General features: G+C 41.1%; 1 protein-coding gene across 4 annotated transcripts; it reads left to right on the top strand.

The window, feature by feature from the left end:
• Positions 1-4,452: 4,452 nt before the first annotated feature.
• Positions 4,453-16,988, top strand: LOC112886643 (DNA mismatch repair protein MSH5). Of its 4 annotated transcripts, none has more exons than XM_025952600.1 (35): positions 4,453-4,884; positions 5,496-5,527; positions 5,900-5,994; positions 6,173-6,253; positions 6,327-6,399; positions 6,988-7,051; positions 7,434-7,585; positions 7,757-7,858; positions 7,934-7,961; positions 8,022-8,053; positions 8,139-8,196; positions 8,297-8,383; positions 8,938-8,994; positions 9,871-9,972; positions 10,089-10,133; positions 10,879-10,956; positions 11,647-11,697; positions 11,787-11,868; positions 12,455-12,528; positions 12,598-12,694; positions 13,141-13,237; positions 13,339-13,428; positions 13,536-13,600; positions 13,689-13,747; positions 13,830-13,906; positions 14,096-14,182; positions 14,261-14,322; positions 14,422-14,483; positions 15,556-15,609; positions 15,721-15,803; positions 15,907-15,938; positions 16,023-16,046; positions 16,371-16,486; positions 16,599-16,638; positions 16,720-16,988. In XM_025952600.1, exons 1-35 carry the CDS (start codon positions 4,816-4,818, stop codon positions 16,824-16,826), a joined length of 2,514 nt encoding a protein of 837 aa, XP_025808385.1. In that variant the 5' UTR covers positions 4,453-4,815; the 3' UTR covers positions 16,827-16,988. The 4 variants fall into 4 exon arrangements, 3 of the variants coding, with proteins under 3 accessions (XP_025808385.1, XP_025808386.1, XP_025808387.1); XM_025952601.1 differs by having other exon boundaries at positions 16,599-16,651; XM_025952602.1 differs by lacking the exon at positions 9,871-9,972.
• Positions 16,989-17,321: the final 333 nt, after the last annotated feature.

The following is a 17,321-nucleotide window of genomic DNA, read 5'->3' as shown; positions in this document are numbered from 1 at the left end:
ATGATGATAGAGCCACCACCCGTTGCTTGAGCGATTACCAACTCACCAGGCCCTTCCCAAGATAGAAGAGGTTGCCGTTGGTGCTCTTGCGATTTTCGACGTCGCCGGCGTGGTCATTGTCGCTGTAGCCAGCCAACCGAGTTGTTTTGGTCAACTTCTCTTAGCGGAGACCGTAGTCGAGCGTGCCGTTGATGTAGCGGAGGATGCGCTTCACCGCCTTCATGTGTTTTTCAGTCGGTGTCGGAGGAAATCTCCAGCCGGGTGGCGAAATGCACCCGCCTAATCCTAGTCTTGGATGAGTTTGGGGGAAGTCAAGAAACGCTAGATCAAGGGGTGAATGAATACGGAAAGCACATAAGGGTTTAGAGTGGTTCAGTCCGCCGGAGCGTAAAACCCTACGTCCACTGTATGTTGTATTGCTTGTGAGACTTAAAACTTCCGAGAGCTTGGTCTTTGAATCCTCCTTTCTATGGTGTGCGCTCTCCCTTTTATAGACTTAAGGGGAGCGCGTACACCATGCGGGGCCCCGACAGGTGGACCCGGTGACATATTAAATAATGTACTCATCGGAGCCATAGATTCGGAAATCTTCCTCTTCGGCTCCTCCCTGTAGTCCTCGATCGGGAAGTTGATGTGCATATCTTCTACCAGGATATGGTCATGTGATGTCTCACCGGCACAGTGCCTGCTGTCAGTGACATGCACAGTGGAAGTCGTGCTGTCACTGTTGGGTCAATTTCCGCTGACAGGCGAAGGGGCTGTGTTGACCAGCCATGCTGTAGCTTCCGCGCACACTGTAGCAGCGCACGCCGCAGCCCTCCTGCAGCAGATCATAATTGCCCTTTGCCCAAGCGCACGGCGCTGTGATGTGACTACACGTCGCCCGCCTTCGTATGCGGTGTAGTGATACGACGCGCCGTCTCGGTAACTGGCGGGCTTACCGTGGTGTCAGCATACTTGCCCGACGTGTCAGTGGACAGCCCACGTCCTGACCCGGGCACGCGCACCCCACCTACCCGCATTTAATGCGGTAGTTGAGCTAGCGAACCGCAGAAGGCTGGCTGCCACCGGACACGTGGCAGAGCTGGCTTAGCAGCTGGTTCCTCAGGGGCACGTAGCTAGCTTAGCAGCTGGTTCCTCAGGGACACGTAGCGATTCCGGACCTCCTTCTCGGAGGGAAGGGAGGTCCGGGTCCCCGAGGCCGGCCCAGGTGCACAGGCCCCCTAGGGGTCCGGCTTCCCCACGTGGTGGCACCGGACCACCCCGCGGTGGTTCGGACCCGCGGTGGCCGTTCCTGAGCACCTTGTCCTTGTGGGCACATGGAGGCGCCGGACCTGTCAGAGCACGGGGTAAGGTCTGGAGACCGTGATCCCAGCTGTCAGGTCCGGGCCGTACATCCTGTCACCCAAAGGCTTAGTGCGAGGTTAACCTCGCGCTCCTCGGCTTGGACACACTAGCAGGAGGTATCCCTGCCTATATATACTGACAGTCGGCCTCTTGAAAGTGCATTTGGCCCTCTAAGTGGGTTTTGGTGTTGATAACATATAAAACTCTATCGTGTTATGGACAGGTTAAAATTTAATGAAATAAAAAGAGTAAGAAAAGATGTAAAATTTGCTTAAAGGATGGTGTTGGACTTAAAAGAAGATATTTTAATATTTTTTCTATTTAGAATTTAAGTACAGAAAACATCGTACCAAGGATGCGAATGGATAGCATGAAGATATCTAAATATCTAAATACTTATTTGAGATGCTAACCATCAAGAAGAGACACGTAATCATACACTTGTGCACCTAGTTTTTTTACTGTTTTCGGTGTGTAGTCGGAAGTTCCAATATGGGGTCGGAAGTTGCAACACCTGTCGGAAGTTCCGAGTATCTACTAACAGGGGTTCTCGGCCAGCCAGTTTAGCTGGGTTGGAACTGTGTCGGAAATTCCGACAATCACTTAACCAGTACACTAAAGATTAGTTTTTAGGGCTCGGATATTTATACCCTTCAGCCCCTCCTTCACTTGTTGCTGACCTAACCCGAGATAAATACCTCCAAGAGAATTTACTACTCCTTCCCAATCCCTTCTTGAGCTAATCCTTTAGTTGATTTGAGATAGACCTTGGGTGAGAGCAAGATTGAGGTATCAGACTCAACCATTTAAGTGAGAGGGCAGCTAAGAGTACTTGAAGCATCTTTATCTTTCGATTCGCGTTTGTTATTCTTGAAGCTTGCTTCTAGACGGTTTGGTGCCGCCCGTGGAGCATCCTCTCGTGTATGCGCGTTCCGGAAAGTTTATATTACCCTATCCTTTGTGGATTTCATAGTAAGTGATTCAATCCTTTTTTGTGGTTGATTGAGTTAGGTAAAAAGTTACTGGGAGACTCGGCTCTTTGTGAGTTCGTCAATGGAGATGTAGCTTTCTTAGTGGAAGTGGATTTCGGGAATAAATCTTTTGTGTCTTGTGTTTATTGCATTTAATTAGTTCTCGCTGATCTAGAGTTTGTTTTGTGCCGATCTACGTACTCGAGTTGTTGTGCTTGTAAAGATCACATGCAGAAGTCTTTTAATATCATTGTGCAACTTTTGATTCAGTCAGGTTCTACAGTGTCATGTTTAATTTTGAATTTTGTATAATAACTTTTCTTTTGTCGAAAGCTCCGGTGCAGTGTCGTAAGTTTCGACAGATTTAATTGCTGAATTTTTTTCAGGTTTTACCATTATGCCTATTCACCGCCGCTCTAGGCATCACCAAGATCCTTTCACCTCTCCATGAAACGACTCGCAAACCCAACCGCAAAGGCCTGATCTGGTCGCATGCGGAGGAGATGCTGGAGTTTTCCGACGAGTCGCCGGTACTCGGTGGAGTCAACTTCTGCAGCGGTCCTGTCGCGACTCAGGCGCAACCTTTCCTCTATGGGCATCTGGGCATGGTGGCACCCCTCCATCCCGCCAATCTTCACGACTTGAGCGGCGTACTGTGCTTGGCTTACAGTGATGTGTCCACCTTCTAAATGACCAGCCACTCCCCATCCCGGTAGCGCCGCCAGCGCGGGGAAGGGGAGGGACGCCTCCGGTAGCGTCGCTGGTCTTTGGGCGTCAGGTTCTCTGGCCGCTGGTCTTTGGACGTCAGGTCCTCCTTACCAAGGAGATCTTCTTCATCCTTGATCAGCTTTTTGCTCTCTCTCGAGCCATGCCTAGACCTAACGGGCTTTCTGGGTGGAGATATTAATCCATAGGATACTTAACCTAGGCTCTTGATACCAATTGTTGGAAATTCGCCTCCCACCGAGTGGTTTCTCAGGCACAACCGAGCAGTTTGCCTAAGTTGGGAGGGGATGAACACACATCTTTAAGGTTGTTTGCACTAGGGCTCTGACGAGATCCCTATTGCTGCTGTGAGCTTTGATTTAAATAGATATCTAAAAAGTATAGGGTACAATGAAGTGGCGCCGGGTACAAGACCAGACTCAAGTTATAAAAAGAGAGAATCTTAGTCCACGGGTTGCATGCAGGCAGTAATACCAATGCGGTCACAATCTACGAGCCGTGTGATGTATCCTGAACGCTGCCTACACAAGAGGATTAATAGCCAAAACGAGAACCCCACCGGTTGAGCCACTTCCGCGACGAGAACCGCCACCTGTTGAAGCGGAACAAGCGCCGCCACCTCCTCCTCCGCCGGAACAAACCCCCTCCGGAGCCGCCGCCGGAATGAGAACCGCCGCCGGACGAGAGGTTCATGACAATGAGCGGCGCGGTCGCGGGTGCCTGTCCTTAGTGAGTGGGAGCGGCCACGGCGTCGTCGTCGTCACTGTGAAGCGCCGCGGGGACTCGGGCCGCGTGCGCGCAGCCTGGGGCCGCGGTGAGCGCGAGGAGGCTGACGAGGAGCAGCAGGAGCACGCTGCTGGGGCGCCGCTGCGTCAGGAGAGCCATCGCCGAGTGCGCGTGCGTTGCCTCCTTGCGAAATCCGAACGCGCGATGGGAAACTGTTCGCCTGGCGACGCCCGTTGGCTCGGTATTTGTATCTCGGAGGTGACGGCGCGTGCGCGGACGGTGCTCCGACTCGTTGACGCCCGCGCACCGGGGGTTCGGAGTTTGTGTCGAACTCTGCTGGGACCTGGCGCGTGGGCTGCGTAGCTAGTCAAGCCAGCGGCACTGGGACATGAACACGGATGTGATTCGTTTTTAACGTGAAAAAAATTGCCTTTGGAAACCGATTCACTTTTCTGTGTTCTACTCGGCAAACTCTTCCCCGTGTAACGTTGCACTGTACACAAAACACGTCGTGCATCGGAGAGTCCGACCTCGACACCTGAGTGTTTGTCCACGCAATTTGTTGGCTGCAGATTCGAATCACTCCATCCAGACCATTTTACGGGACCAGGCGACCAGCTCATGACCATTTTACGGGAGTCGCGCGCATCATCTCGCCTCGTTCTTTCTTGGCGTACAAGAAGCCAGCTGGCCCGTGCCCGCATTGCAGCCCATACGCACTTCGCGGTTCGCACCCAGCGCGTGCCTGCTCGCCGCTCCGCCTCCCCCACCCCAGTCCCCAGCGATCATCACTGAAGTCCCCACGCCGGCGAGGCGACGCCCTCACCCGGCCAACCGCGATTGCCGCAAGCCTCTCTCCTCACTCCGTCTCAATTCTCATCCGCATTCCGGAACCAAGGGTTAGAGCCGCGGAGGAGGCGAGGCTACGGGGCGGCCTCATCGAATCGGGGAGCCGCGGAGAAGGCGAGGCGAGGCGAGGCGGCGTCGAGTCGCGGAGCGGAGGAGGTGAGCCAAGCCACGACCGACCACTGGGCTAGCGGGTGAAATGGAGGCGGAGGGGTTTCAGGAGGAGGATGACGATGAGGAGATGGCCGAGACGGGGGTCGACTCCCAGGTGCGTATCGAGCCGCTCCTAGCCTCCTACCACCTCCTCGCCTCCGATCGCATAATGTGGAGTGAAGTTTTCTCGGTTTACCCTCTCTGGTGTCCCTGCGCCCGATCGAATCGTTTTGCGGGAACCCAGTTTCGTGCAATTCGCCGTCCTAATTTGAACTGTATCGAGCAGCCGCTGATTTAGCTTATGAGTTTGTTGATTCCATCTAGCGCATTTAGTAGCTCGCGCCGCTGCACGCAAATGGGGTTTTCTAACTTCCGTCTGGTTAGAATGGTCTTCGGGTTCGTACACAGTTCTAGCCTTTAGGATCGGATTTGCAGTGTGTTGGGTTAGTTCTGTATGAACCGTGAGAGGAATGGAAAACTTTGGATGGCTTAGTTTGGAGTGTGCAGATTTTGTTCTTCCGTTAGTAGATTGTTTCATCTGTAACCCAAAATTTAGTTTGTGCTAGACAGTTAAGTTTATGTTCTAACCAGCTGCTCTTTGAATCTGGGATGTGGTATCATACGTCCTGCACATGTCATTTTGGTCATTATCAGTTGTTTTGTGCAAATGTGCATAGCTTCATGCTATCACTGTACTCACTGAATGTCTTTCTGATTCTGTTTCAGGTTCATATGGCTTGTGTAATGCAAGGACGTAGGTAAATTTAGATGCACGCTGTATTTCATTGTCCATTAGATATCATTCTATTACTAGTTTATGATATATGTTTCTTTACTTAACATACAACGTGTCAGTTGAACAGTTTCTATTCTACTTAAATTTTTTCTACGATCCTGTTTCATAGAATTTCTCAAAAATATGAATGCTAGACTTCAGTCCAAATAATATTATGAATATTTTTTAATAGAAATAATACAAACTCTCCTGATTTGAGCATTTCTCTGCATGGCAAGTAAACATCATTATTTATCATTGCACCATTGTCCAGTGCTAAAATTTGTTTTGTGGGTTACTAGCACAGCAGATATTTAAGTTGTTTTAATTCATTTCTACTTTATTGCGATCTCAGAGTTGGAGTAGCATACTATGATTCAAATACACGCCAGCTTTTTGTATTGGAAATCTGGGAAGACATCGCTGGGGAATTTCCTCTGATTGATCTTGGTATGTTCCTCAGATAAATAGGAAATGAAAATTTCTTATTTATTTGTTTGGAATATAGACATAGGGGTTGCTATGGCAAAAACACTTCTTTGTGCTTTTCAATATTAGGAAATTAAACGTTTAGAATAGGTAAAACCCCCCACATAGCTGACACTTTTTGATGCTGGTATTGCACCAGTGAAATTTCAGTCAAAACCAAGCACAATATATGCAAGTACAAAAACGGAAGAAGCACTTTTATCGGCATTACAACGAAATGGTATGGGCCACACCCCCTTCTTCAAACTGTTATCTTTAGTTCTCTTTTGATGGTTTTGCATGGAATCATGCAGATGGTAACGACGAGGCTCCTGTTGTGAAGCTCATGAAAAGCTCAACATTCAGCTATGAGCAAGCCTGGCACAGGTTAGTTGCTCTATATACTACAAAACCAGGCATTTTTAATTGTATTAAGAAGTATTATTTCTGTGTCTTACAATATGCCTTACATGAGTATTATAAGGATTGTTTTGATATTTTCTTGATTTGCATAATACAAAACTTACAAATAAACTAATTTACTGGACATGCTTTTATGGATTCCTTTTGTATTCCTTCTCAAACATGGTCCAACCCAATTCAGCATGCTTCCATGCAAAATTGGTTCATTTTAGTAAGATGTATATATGTCATATGATGGTGTTTTGACATTATTATTTTGTAATTGGAAAACTCTATTAGATGGGCATCTACAATCAAACATGTTTAATTTGGTCCGTTTTGTAACACTTTTGTGGTAACACCTATACTATGACTAGCAATTTTTTTTGGGTATATATCTCTATTTGGTAACTTGTAATTGAAGAAACAAAATAGCAAACTTGGTCTGTTACTGAAAGTTCATCGTGATTAGTAACCACCTAGCCCTGTAGTATTTTTGTTGTCTCTCTCTGTGACATTTTAACCTGATATCTTGATGGTGTATTACTTTTCGTGTGCATGTCTCAACTGCAGATTGATCTACTTGAAAGTTGCAGCTATGGATGATGGACTAAGTGTAAAAGAAAGGATCTGCTTTGTAAGTGATCTTAAATGAGAATCTTGCTGCACTATTTTTTACTTATATGTCTTGATTCATCCCCTGGGATATCTTTAGAAACTATTGATTTTTTTTTTTGGAAATACCTGTTATTGCATCTCTGAGATAAAAAAAACATACCAATAATATGTAACCAAGCCCTGCAACAAGGCCCCCACTATACAGCTCCTTTTCTTGTTCCCTTATTAACAGATACTATCCAATATGTCAAGTTAGGGTATCCTATATCTGTCTAACATCAGTTTTGCTGATAAGTGATAACCTCTGGCTATTCGTTTTCTTCTATCATTCATCTTCACTCCCAAATTCTGTAAGCCATTTCTAATTACGAGATGGAAACATCATTCTGGTTTACTTGCAGCTTAATTCCATGATGGATCTTGGAAGCGATGTTCAAGTTCGTGCTGCTGGAGGTCTCCTAGCTATATTAGACAATGAGAGACTTCTTGATACCATCGAGCAGATGGAAGGTGGAGCATCCATTGCGATCGATTCTGTGGCACAGATCTCATTTTATCCTTTAATGATATTGGATAAACCAACACACTGATGTGTTGAGATTTAATTAAATCTTCAGTGATAGTTTAATTTGGAACCAACATAATTTTTGCTTGAATGCATTTATAACAGGTGCCATTCTCCTATCTATTTTTGGTTAGAATTGCATGCCTTGACTTCTCACAGAGACAAGTTCCTTAAACTTGATGCAACTGCTCATGAAGCACTACAAATTTTTCAAGTAGATAAACACCCTAGCTACATGGGAATTGGAAGGGCTAAAGAAGGGTAAGAATCTTTCATCAAGGCTTTTGTGCTAGCTTTTGTTGGCTTTCAATTTTTAATAATATTGACGAACCACAGGTTCTCAGTTTTTGGCATGCTCAACAAGGTAAATAAGCTCTTTCTTTTCTTTTAATTTTTTTAAAGTCACTGACTGTTTTGAATATAGTGTGTCACACCAATGGGAAGACGCCTCTTGAGGTATCTCCAACCTCTGATAATAATGTTTGCAATAATAATAATAAAATAATCCGAAAGTGTATTAACTATTACTCTTTGGTGTCAGGGCATGGTTCTTACGTCCTATAATCGATATTGATGTGATAAATAATCGCCTCAACACAGTATCCTTGTTTTGCCGAATCATTATAATTTTCACTCTCTCAATTCTTGATGCCCAATAGGCACCATTGGTTTTGTGTACTGTTTTCCTAGAAATAGTAGATAACATTCTTTCTTTGCTGTGAAGAAGTAATGTCTGCATTGCGTGAGACTTTAAAGTCTGTCAGAGATGTTCCCCACATGCTTAAGGTGCCTTTTATTTTGCAATACAAACATATTTTGTTGTGGTGGTACTTGTACATTTTCTGGTTATTATCTTGTACTGCAATCGTAACCCTTTTACTATGTTATAGAAAGGCCTTTTCAAAAATAAAGTTAATATCTACTGTATTTTTTTATTATGCTCTCTTTTATGGAAAACAGTCCTTAAGTTGCGCTTCTTAGAGTGTTGGGTCCGGGTGGTTTCAACCTTCACCTGCTCCCCAATTGTTCCATAGGCTTGGATATTTTCTTTTGCCCATCCTGTTCTGTTCAATGTTTCCTCTAATAAAACACGTGCTCAGCACATTCTCAAAAAATATGTTGCTACAAATATTATGAGTTTGGACAGGATCATGACTTGTTTCTAATAACAGGCATTGTTTTCGTCTCGATGGTAAAAACAAAACCTCAAAATTTGTGTAACATAGTTGAATCTTGATAATCATGTGTTGCTTGTATGATACAGTGGCTATTCTTAAAAGTTTCTCCAATCATGCTGATTCAGCTTTAGCATGCATACCTGATATTTTCCCTTTCTTTAGAAATTCAACTCTCCAAGTTCCTTCTGTACAAGCAGTGATTGGAACACATTTCTTAAGGTAACCCAAAAGTCTTTGTTTCGAAATTCCTACATGTTATGCTGAAACATAGAAAATATCTGTCTTTTTAGAATGTTAGTTCTTTTATGCCTTATGCTTGTGCAGTGCAGTACTGATAGAAAACTTAAATTTGAAAACATGCCTCCCTAGTCCCCACAAGTAGTTTATGTAATATACTAATACCAAGCCATGGATGTTGTATTGCTTATTTGAACAGGCTAAATATTAAGATCAACAGTTAGAATTTCTGGCTTCTCTGAATAATATTCTCAGGCACATGTTTTGATTATGCTTCATAGCATTTCATCATGCAACCTTTTTTTGATTAATGGTGTTGGGAAAGTAGGTGTTGGGAAAGTAAGATTATCGGTCATTGTTGGTGCATGGGTTTTAGCATAACTGCTATACCTACTCTTCTTGTCAGAACTTCTAGTAATCAAGTATCTCAAGCTCCTCTATAAAACTAGAATACATAGGAGAAACTCTTTAATATTAATGGAAGTGTGACTTAGAATCAAGGATCTCAATCACCACAGCCATGTGCTTTACCACAAGGCTACATGCTCCCCTGTTTCTAGTGAGCATTATACCTCTGATTTATAAAGTTGAATGAAGCTATACATTGAGTCATTGACAATATATTATAACTTTAGAGCTGTCATGTGTATTTTAAAGAATCTTTTGAAAATTAATTCACAATCATTTAGAGTAATTTCTTCTCTTGGCTGTTCTGCCTAGCGATTTTGCTATTTTGCATTCAAGACTATGACTGAAATGTTAGATATTCAGTGTGCACATCTGCACCACCGCATTTTTTTTATCCTTCGTCTTTTCTCCATTTACTTATTGGTAATTATGTTTCCCCCTTTTTTTCAGTGCATTTGCTCTCTGCTGCATATAAATAAGATTTTTGAAGTAGGAATATCAGAGCATCTGGCAAATAAGTTGCAACATATGAACATCGATTTGATAGGAAAGGTATTAATCTCCAACAGGGGCAGCATCAGTTCCACCAATTCAAAATTGAAATTTGGTAAAGTTTCATGCTGTTGTTGTAACTTTTTTCATAATTTGTTCACTGTTTATGTTATCAGGCAAATTCTTCCATTACAGCTGAGTTGGATTACGTGTCAGATCTGGTCAGTTCAAAACCTTTTCAGGTTTCATTTTTGTTTGGAATTTTTTAAATTGTATGTTTGATAAAAACACACATAAAAATACTGATGGGCACAATAAAGGTATGACTGCAAATATTCTTAAGCATCACTTACTTTTTCGGTTATGACTAAGTCTTCTTCCTCTCCCTCTCTTCTAGAGATTTATGTTATATCTGACCTCGTTTTCTGACAATGATATTAGTATAATTAAACATTATGCATGAACTTATATAGCATGATTTTTGGGTACTGTTAAAGTGTTTATGAGACAATTATCTATGAAATTTTGTTGCTTCAAGCTTGAACAAATGTCATAGGCTTGGATGGACACTGCCATTTGGCCCAGTCAACTGACCATTGGGGTCAAATTTGGTTGACACTTTGTTTTTTACTGCAAATAACTAAGCACATAAAATGTAATTGAAAAATAGGAGGACAAATTGTGTAACAGTCATTCTTTTGTATTCCTCTGGAGCAGTTGTTATGTACAGCTTCATTTTAGGTCTTTGGGTGACTAATGACAGCTATCTGGTTGCAAATTTTTTTGGTTATTTTGATTTAAAAAAATCTCCTGCTACTGTTACAATTTTCCATTGTGTTTGAACATTCTGCTGGAAAACGCGTCTCTTTTTTGCTACTATTGATGAATATTTAGATCTTTCTATGGACCTATGTTTACTGTCTCATACACCATTAACTGGCAATCATTTCCTTCTATTATGGATAGGTAGCTGGTGTTATTGATGTGCAACGGGGTAAGGAGAAAGGCTATGAAACAGTGGTGAAAGAAGGGTTATGTGATGAGGTCAGACTTGTCTTTTCTATCCTTGAGTTGTGTCCTGTTATATAATGGCTTCAATGACTATAAAAAGTGTGGGAACTCCCTATCTCTCTGTGCGATATTGGTATTCTTTCTGCATAACCAGAATGTATGTGGTATTTTCATGTTGCTATGCAACTGCATAAATCCAATATTTTGTCTCCATCCTTATCAGATGTTGCAGTTTTGGTTCCCACGTTGCATGTGTATGTTGTAATTTTTTTAAGAACATAATGTTTCATTTCTCTTGCCATTTCAGTGCCTTTTTTGTTGTGTTTACCTGAAGTTTTCTCAAATTTAGTTATCTTCCACTGAGTGTCATGACAGGATTTTCCAAACATATATTCTGTCTTAAAAAATAGGTTATGCTTGCAATCGTATTTGTGCACCTTGTGTGCGCTTGTATGCATTAGAGTGGGTGCATGAATTTGGAGTTTGAACATCATCAATGTAGCAACAACTTGTAGTATAGTTGCAAAAGAAATTTCTCGATTGTTCAATAGCCAAGTCTCAGAACTTCTACAAGAAAACTATTTGCTACATTCTATTCATTATGCTGTTATTCATTTGCTCTTTCCATATGTATCTCAAAACATGCGGTTATAGATTGTTGTGTAGTTACTGAAGTTAAGGAGACACTTTAATAATCCAATGTCATCTCTTTACATAAATCAGTTGGATGAGCTGAGGATGGTTTATGAAGGATTACCTGACTTTCTAGAGCAGGTGATAGATCTTCCAAACCCAAATTGAGTTAGAAAAATTTATATTTTAAGTATTTATTTGGTAATTTCTGACAGTTCAATTGCTTCTAGGTGTCAGCTTATGAAAACGCATCCTTACCGTTCTTGTTTGAATGCAGAATACCTCCACTGATAGTCTATGTACACCAAATAGGTAGGACCTTTCCTTGGCTCTAATTAGAACTCTGCTCTTCTCTTGTTATTCATTTGATATTACCTAGCCTTCTGTATGCGAAAGTTTCTATTATGTGCTCAAACACAATCCGCTTCATTTGTTTTTCTTATGCAAGTATCTTTTCTTCATCAACTGTAGGGCTGTATATAAGAGGGATTCTAACTAAATCATTTGCATTTCAACTAACTAATGTTTATATTGCTAAAATACCTACTACCTTAAGAAATAATGCTAGATTTGCTTGTTGAATTATTGTGTTGATGCACAAGAGATTACTACTTAAATTAAGCCTTATCTATACCAAAGGTCAACACACATAATAAGTCTTTTGACCTCCATTTGAGGGATATTGGATGTAATCTTGCTTCTCGAAAGGTTGAGATCATGGTTCAGCTGATGCTGTTTAAACTGTCATGAAAAAGTTCTGTAAAATTTCTATAGGAGATAACTACTTGATACTCTTTGGACTGTGGAAAAATTCAAAACTTAGACAACTAACATAGTTGCTACTTGATCATGTTACAATTTGTGTTCAAAATTTTTATATCCTCACATGTTCTTCCAGGGTACCTAATGTGCTTTTTTGATGAGAAGATTAGTGATGCCTTGTTAGTAGGACTTCCAGATTACGAATTTGCGGTATGCAGTGTCTTTATTCTTTTTTTTTAGTTTAATTTGTTGCTAGGCGGTACAATTTGTTTTCATCAGTTTTCAGAGGAAGGTGAGGAGAGAAGGTTCTACTATCATACCCAAAAGACAAGAGAACTGGACAACCTTCTTGGAGATATTTATCATAAAATTCTTGGTAGCTTATTCTTTTTCACTTCTTTGATCTTGTTATACTATTGCAATTTGTTCACCAAATTATAGACATGGTTTGTGTTATTTTTATTCAAAAATTAAGGTCCCGGAATCTATAATGTCTATGCAAGTCATATATGTATGCAAGTAAGGTTATCTACACGATTTTAGGGCTAGAAGTAAAACAAAATGACTGGAGTGCTGTAATTCAAGTTTATATTTAATTGGTTCCTTTCTTTTTCAAAGCCAAGCTGATTTCTATTTCTGCTCTCTGGACTATTAATTCCTGTTTGGACCCAAACTTGGAGATGCCATATATCTCAAAGTACCTTTCTAGTGCTGGTGCTGCGCATGAAAATTATAGGCAACTCAGCAAACATATTTAGGATACCTACCATAGACCATTAGACATAATGTAGTTTGACTCAAACCTTGTCATATTTCATACAGATATGGAGAGAGCAATCATGAGGGATTTAGTGTGTCGCATCCTTCAATTTCTACCTCAACTGACAAAAGCAGTGAACTTTGCAGCAGAACTTGATTGGTAAGTATGCTTTTATTGGGCAAACATGTAGTATTGATCAACTTGTTGACAGTACATCAGTCTAATACTCTAATTTGCTCTTCATGATATTGTTACATCAGCATTTTATCACTAGCGGTTGTTGCTCGCCAAAACAATTACGTGAGGCCCATCTTAACTGAGGATTCAATACTCGAGATACATAATGGCAGGTTAGTATTTATTATAGTTGATTTGTATGTTACATGATAGTTTAATATGGCTAGCAGTCTTCAGTTTTATCCATGTCTACAATTTTCTAAACTTCAGTAGCATTTAGACATGCTTTGCAGGAAATGACTGTCCATACCTTTGTTCCAAATGATACTAAAATCGGTGATACAGGTGAATAGTTATTGAGAGATGTAAATCTTCATTCTTATGGCACTACTAGAACTATTGCAAACTTCTGACGTATGTTTTTTCTTTATAGGAAGAATAAACATAATAACTGGGCCCAACTACTCAGGAAAAAGCATTTACATTAAGCAGGTGATTGACTTTTAGAACACTTAAAACTCTGATAAGCACAAACTATATAATAGATCAAGTTGCATTATATATCTGCTTTCAGGTGGCCTTGATAGTTTTTCTTGCTCATATCGGAAGCTTCGTTCCTGCTGATTCTGCTATTGTTGGATTGACAGATAGGTTTGTATAACATATATGCACTTTCCTTGTATATCATATGATTTCTATGCTAGAAAAGATTATGTACTACGGTTGTAGACTGAAGACCCTATGTATGTACATGGTGCTCATGGGTTTGGACCAAACACAGTATGGTACCTATTAACACTTGACTAGCGATATCCTTGACATTCTCAAGATGTCTTGCAGGATATTTTGTGCAATGGGAAGCAAATCCATGACAACAGAACAGTCAACTTTTATGGTTGATTTACATCAAGTTGGAACAATGCTCAGGTATATCCTAGTAGTGACCCTCAAGCTTATTGTCTCATGATCTTTCAGCTGTGCCAATAAGCTCAATATGTTTTTCAGGCATGCAACATTGAGATCTCTGTGCTTGTTGGATGAATTCGGTAAGGGAACTCTAACTGAAGGTGAGAGTGAAACCACAGAAAATCTTAAACTCCTCTCCATTTCCTCTCAACATGGCTCAAGATTATATGACTAGTTTTTTCGTTCCTGATTCTTTGTAGATGGCATTGGTCTTCTTGGAGGGACTATTGGTCATTTTGCAAACTCTGATTTCCCTCCAAAGGTTAGACAGCTAAATGTTGCTGTAGAAATTCAATCTTATAGGTTCGCCAGTCTGGTCTGTTGGCCTTCCTTTCAATCACTTCGAAGCTGTTAACTTCTTTGCATGATTGTTTGGTTCAGATTTTCTGGATTCTAATAGTTCTTTTAGTTTCCTCCTGATTATCTTTTTTCCCCGAGAACATGCTGTGCATGTATTTCGTAAGAAGAAGAGAGTTTACAAAAACAGACAAAACAAACACATAACACCTAACCAAAAAAAGATACAACCCCACGCACAAAGGACAAATATGCAGAGTTTATTTCCTCGTTATTCTTTTCAGGCCATTTAGAAATTTTGATGCTGTTTTCTGTTGTAAGTGGAGAATAGATTTGTGAAAACTCGTGCAAGAATTATTATCCTTGTTTAATGACCAACTTAATGCCAGATTCTCCAATCATATCATTCTTTCCCCTATACCCTCTTCCATGTTTATTTCATCCACGACGCTTTTGCACACAAAAAGCAATTTGACATTACATTTTCAAGCACGAGTACATTAGTGTCCATGCAAGTTCTTGGTGTACTAAATAAAAACTATTAGTTAGTACCATGAGTAAAAACTTTGTGAATTTGACATACTCCCTCCATTCCAAATTATTGGTTGTTTTGGCTTTTCTAGGTATGTAACTTTTGCTATGCACTTAAATATACGTTATTTCTAGATACATAGCAGAATCTATGTATTTAGAAAGCCAAAAGGATCTATAATTTGAAATGGAGGGAGTAATTGGCAATGGTGTATTCCTTCTGTCTTTTGGAAGGGATTTTGTGGTTGTGTATTACACCTGCAGTCCTACACCTTGTAACATAATAACCATAGAATAATTTTGTTCTCTGTGTCATTTATCATACTGAATGGAAGCGAAAATAAATTGTGGTAATTTCTGATTGACTCTTGTCTATATTGTAAATAGTTTATCCAAACATGGATGAGCAATATATCTATATATATGCTTTATAATGTTTTAAACTGGCTAGCCTAGCAAAAACATTTACTAGTGTTGTATGTTGCAATATTGTCTAATTATTGCAGGTCCTTTTGTCAACACATCTGACGGAGATCTTCACCGAGAACTACCTACCACAGGTTAATAGTCAATATCCATTTGCTGATGCATAGAAATGATTGTTTTCTTTTACAGTTAATCTTGTCTAGCCCTGCTTATAACAACTTTAAGAAATCTGAGATATTTTGCAGTCTGAACATATCAAATGCTATACCATGAGTGTTCTGAATCCTGATGGACAAACAAGCAATGATGATATCACATTCCTTTATCGGTAACTATCCAAGAAACCGATCATGCCTTTTCTTGTTCCTTTTATGTTTTCCGTCTGTACTAATGTCTTGCTTAATTTGTGAATTGTAATGCACATGGTGAAGACTTGTACCTGGGCAGGCGCTCTTAAGCTTTGGTAAGCTTATGTACTACATTTGACCAACAATTCGTATGCATCCTTTTGGATCAGATACAAGGTAACGTTTTCTTTCCCTTGCAGGTCTGCATTGTGCACGGCTTGCTGGTATGTATGTTGACAAAATTCTACTCACCTGGTATATTGTGATAACATGAGCAACTTTTTAGTGCAACCATAAACTAGTGTACTATTTTGCGCAGATTGTTTTAGTTGTCATTGTTTTGCTTCAAAAATAAGTTTTTTTTTAGGGAATCGGCAGGGGAGCCCCTGCTTCAAAAACAAGTTGTCACTGTAGTGAAGGGATTGACATGATGAAGCGCATTGTGATATTAAACTCAGTTGTAGTCTTAAACCGTAAATTTGTCACCTGGATGGTTATCATAACACTCTAGGCTGCGATGTATATTCCTTATGTTTGCTTGTTTGCAGGTGTACCAAATGAAGTTGTCCAGAGAGCTGACAATATTTTGGAGGACATCCATTCGAAGAGACCTATAGGGCGCATGGTCAGCGAGAAATTAGCAGCAACAGACAAGCAGTACCAGGTGCATAACTTGCTGGACAATGACATTTAACGAGGAAAAATATCTATGCTGATTTTGCATACAAACTGCCGAAACTAATTTTTAACTGAACGTAATGTCTGAAAAATTTCAGGATGCCGTGGCTAAACTGATGGCGTTCGATACACAAAAAGGTGACCTGGACAGGTTCTTCCAGGAACTCTTTGCCTCCGAATCCTAACACTGCGATTCAATGCTTAATCTCGCTAGTACAGGAACCCACAGGGGAAGAAGTGAAAGCTGGAATGTTATTTGCCGCGAGTACCGCAGTTCGTCTGTTGCGCTGTTAGACATGCTTGCTTCTCTCGCATGCTTATTTTAGTGGTGTTAGATGCCCAGATTACAGTATAGATAAGTGTCGTTTACTCGTTTTCCGCAATTATGTACTATCTGCCCTTGAACATTGCTACATCAAAGTATCATGTGACACCTGTGGTGATTAGTGGATGTGGGCTCAGAAATCATTCAAGGCTTCGTTCGGTTACTTGGGAATAATTCCTAGACGCACTGTTGCTTCGTTAATTTACATAGCGTCGGAATGATTTCTGGCCGTTCCACGCCCGGAACTGTCTAACCGAACGGCCCCTCAATCAGAATATGCTGCACGCAACTTGCAAAGCATTGGCGCCGGTGAACCCACGGCTGCGCATGCGTATCGATATGAGATTGGATATGACCTGGTTTGGAATCTACTACACTTTCTTATACTTAACGCGCAATAATATGCTTGATATTCCTCTAGGGTCCGGTCCGGGTTACGTTTCTTCTACGATGCCAGTTGCCAGCGCCCAGATTCGGAACAAATGTTACTGTGAAC

The sequence above is a fragment of the Panicum hallii genome, chromosome 3, assembly GCF_002211085.1.
Source record: "Panicum hallii strain FIL2 chromosome 3, PHallii_v3.1, whole genome shotgun sequence".
NCBI classification, from domain to species: domain Eukaryota; kingdom Viridiplantae; phylum Streptophyta; class Magnoliopsida; order Poales; family Poaceae; genus Panicum; species Panicum hallii.
This window is presented reverse-complemented; position numbering and strand designations above follow the sequence as displayed.

Excerpts from the sequence above, each read along its gene's own strand:
- LOC112886643 (XM_025952600.1), top strand. The coding sequence starts at position 4,816 with ATGGAGGCGGAGGGGTTTCAGGAGGAGGATGACGATGAGGAGATGGCC. Across the intron at positions 10,134-10,878 it reads TGGATTACGTGTCAGATCTG|GTAGCTGGTGTTATTGATGT; the intron begins GTCAGTTCAAAA and ends TATTATGGATAG. Across the intron at positions 12,529-12,597 it reads TTCCAGATTACGAATTTGCG|TTTTCAGAGGAAGGTGAGGA; the intron begins GTATGCAGTGTC and ends TGTTTTCATCAG.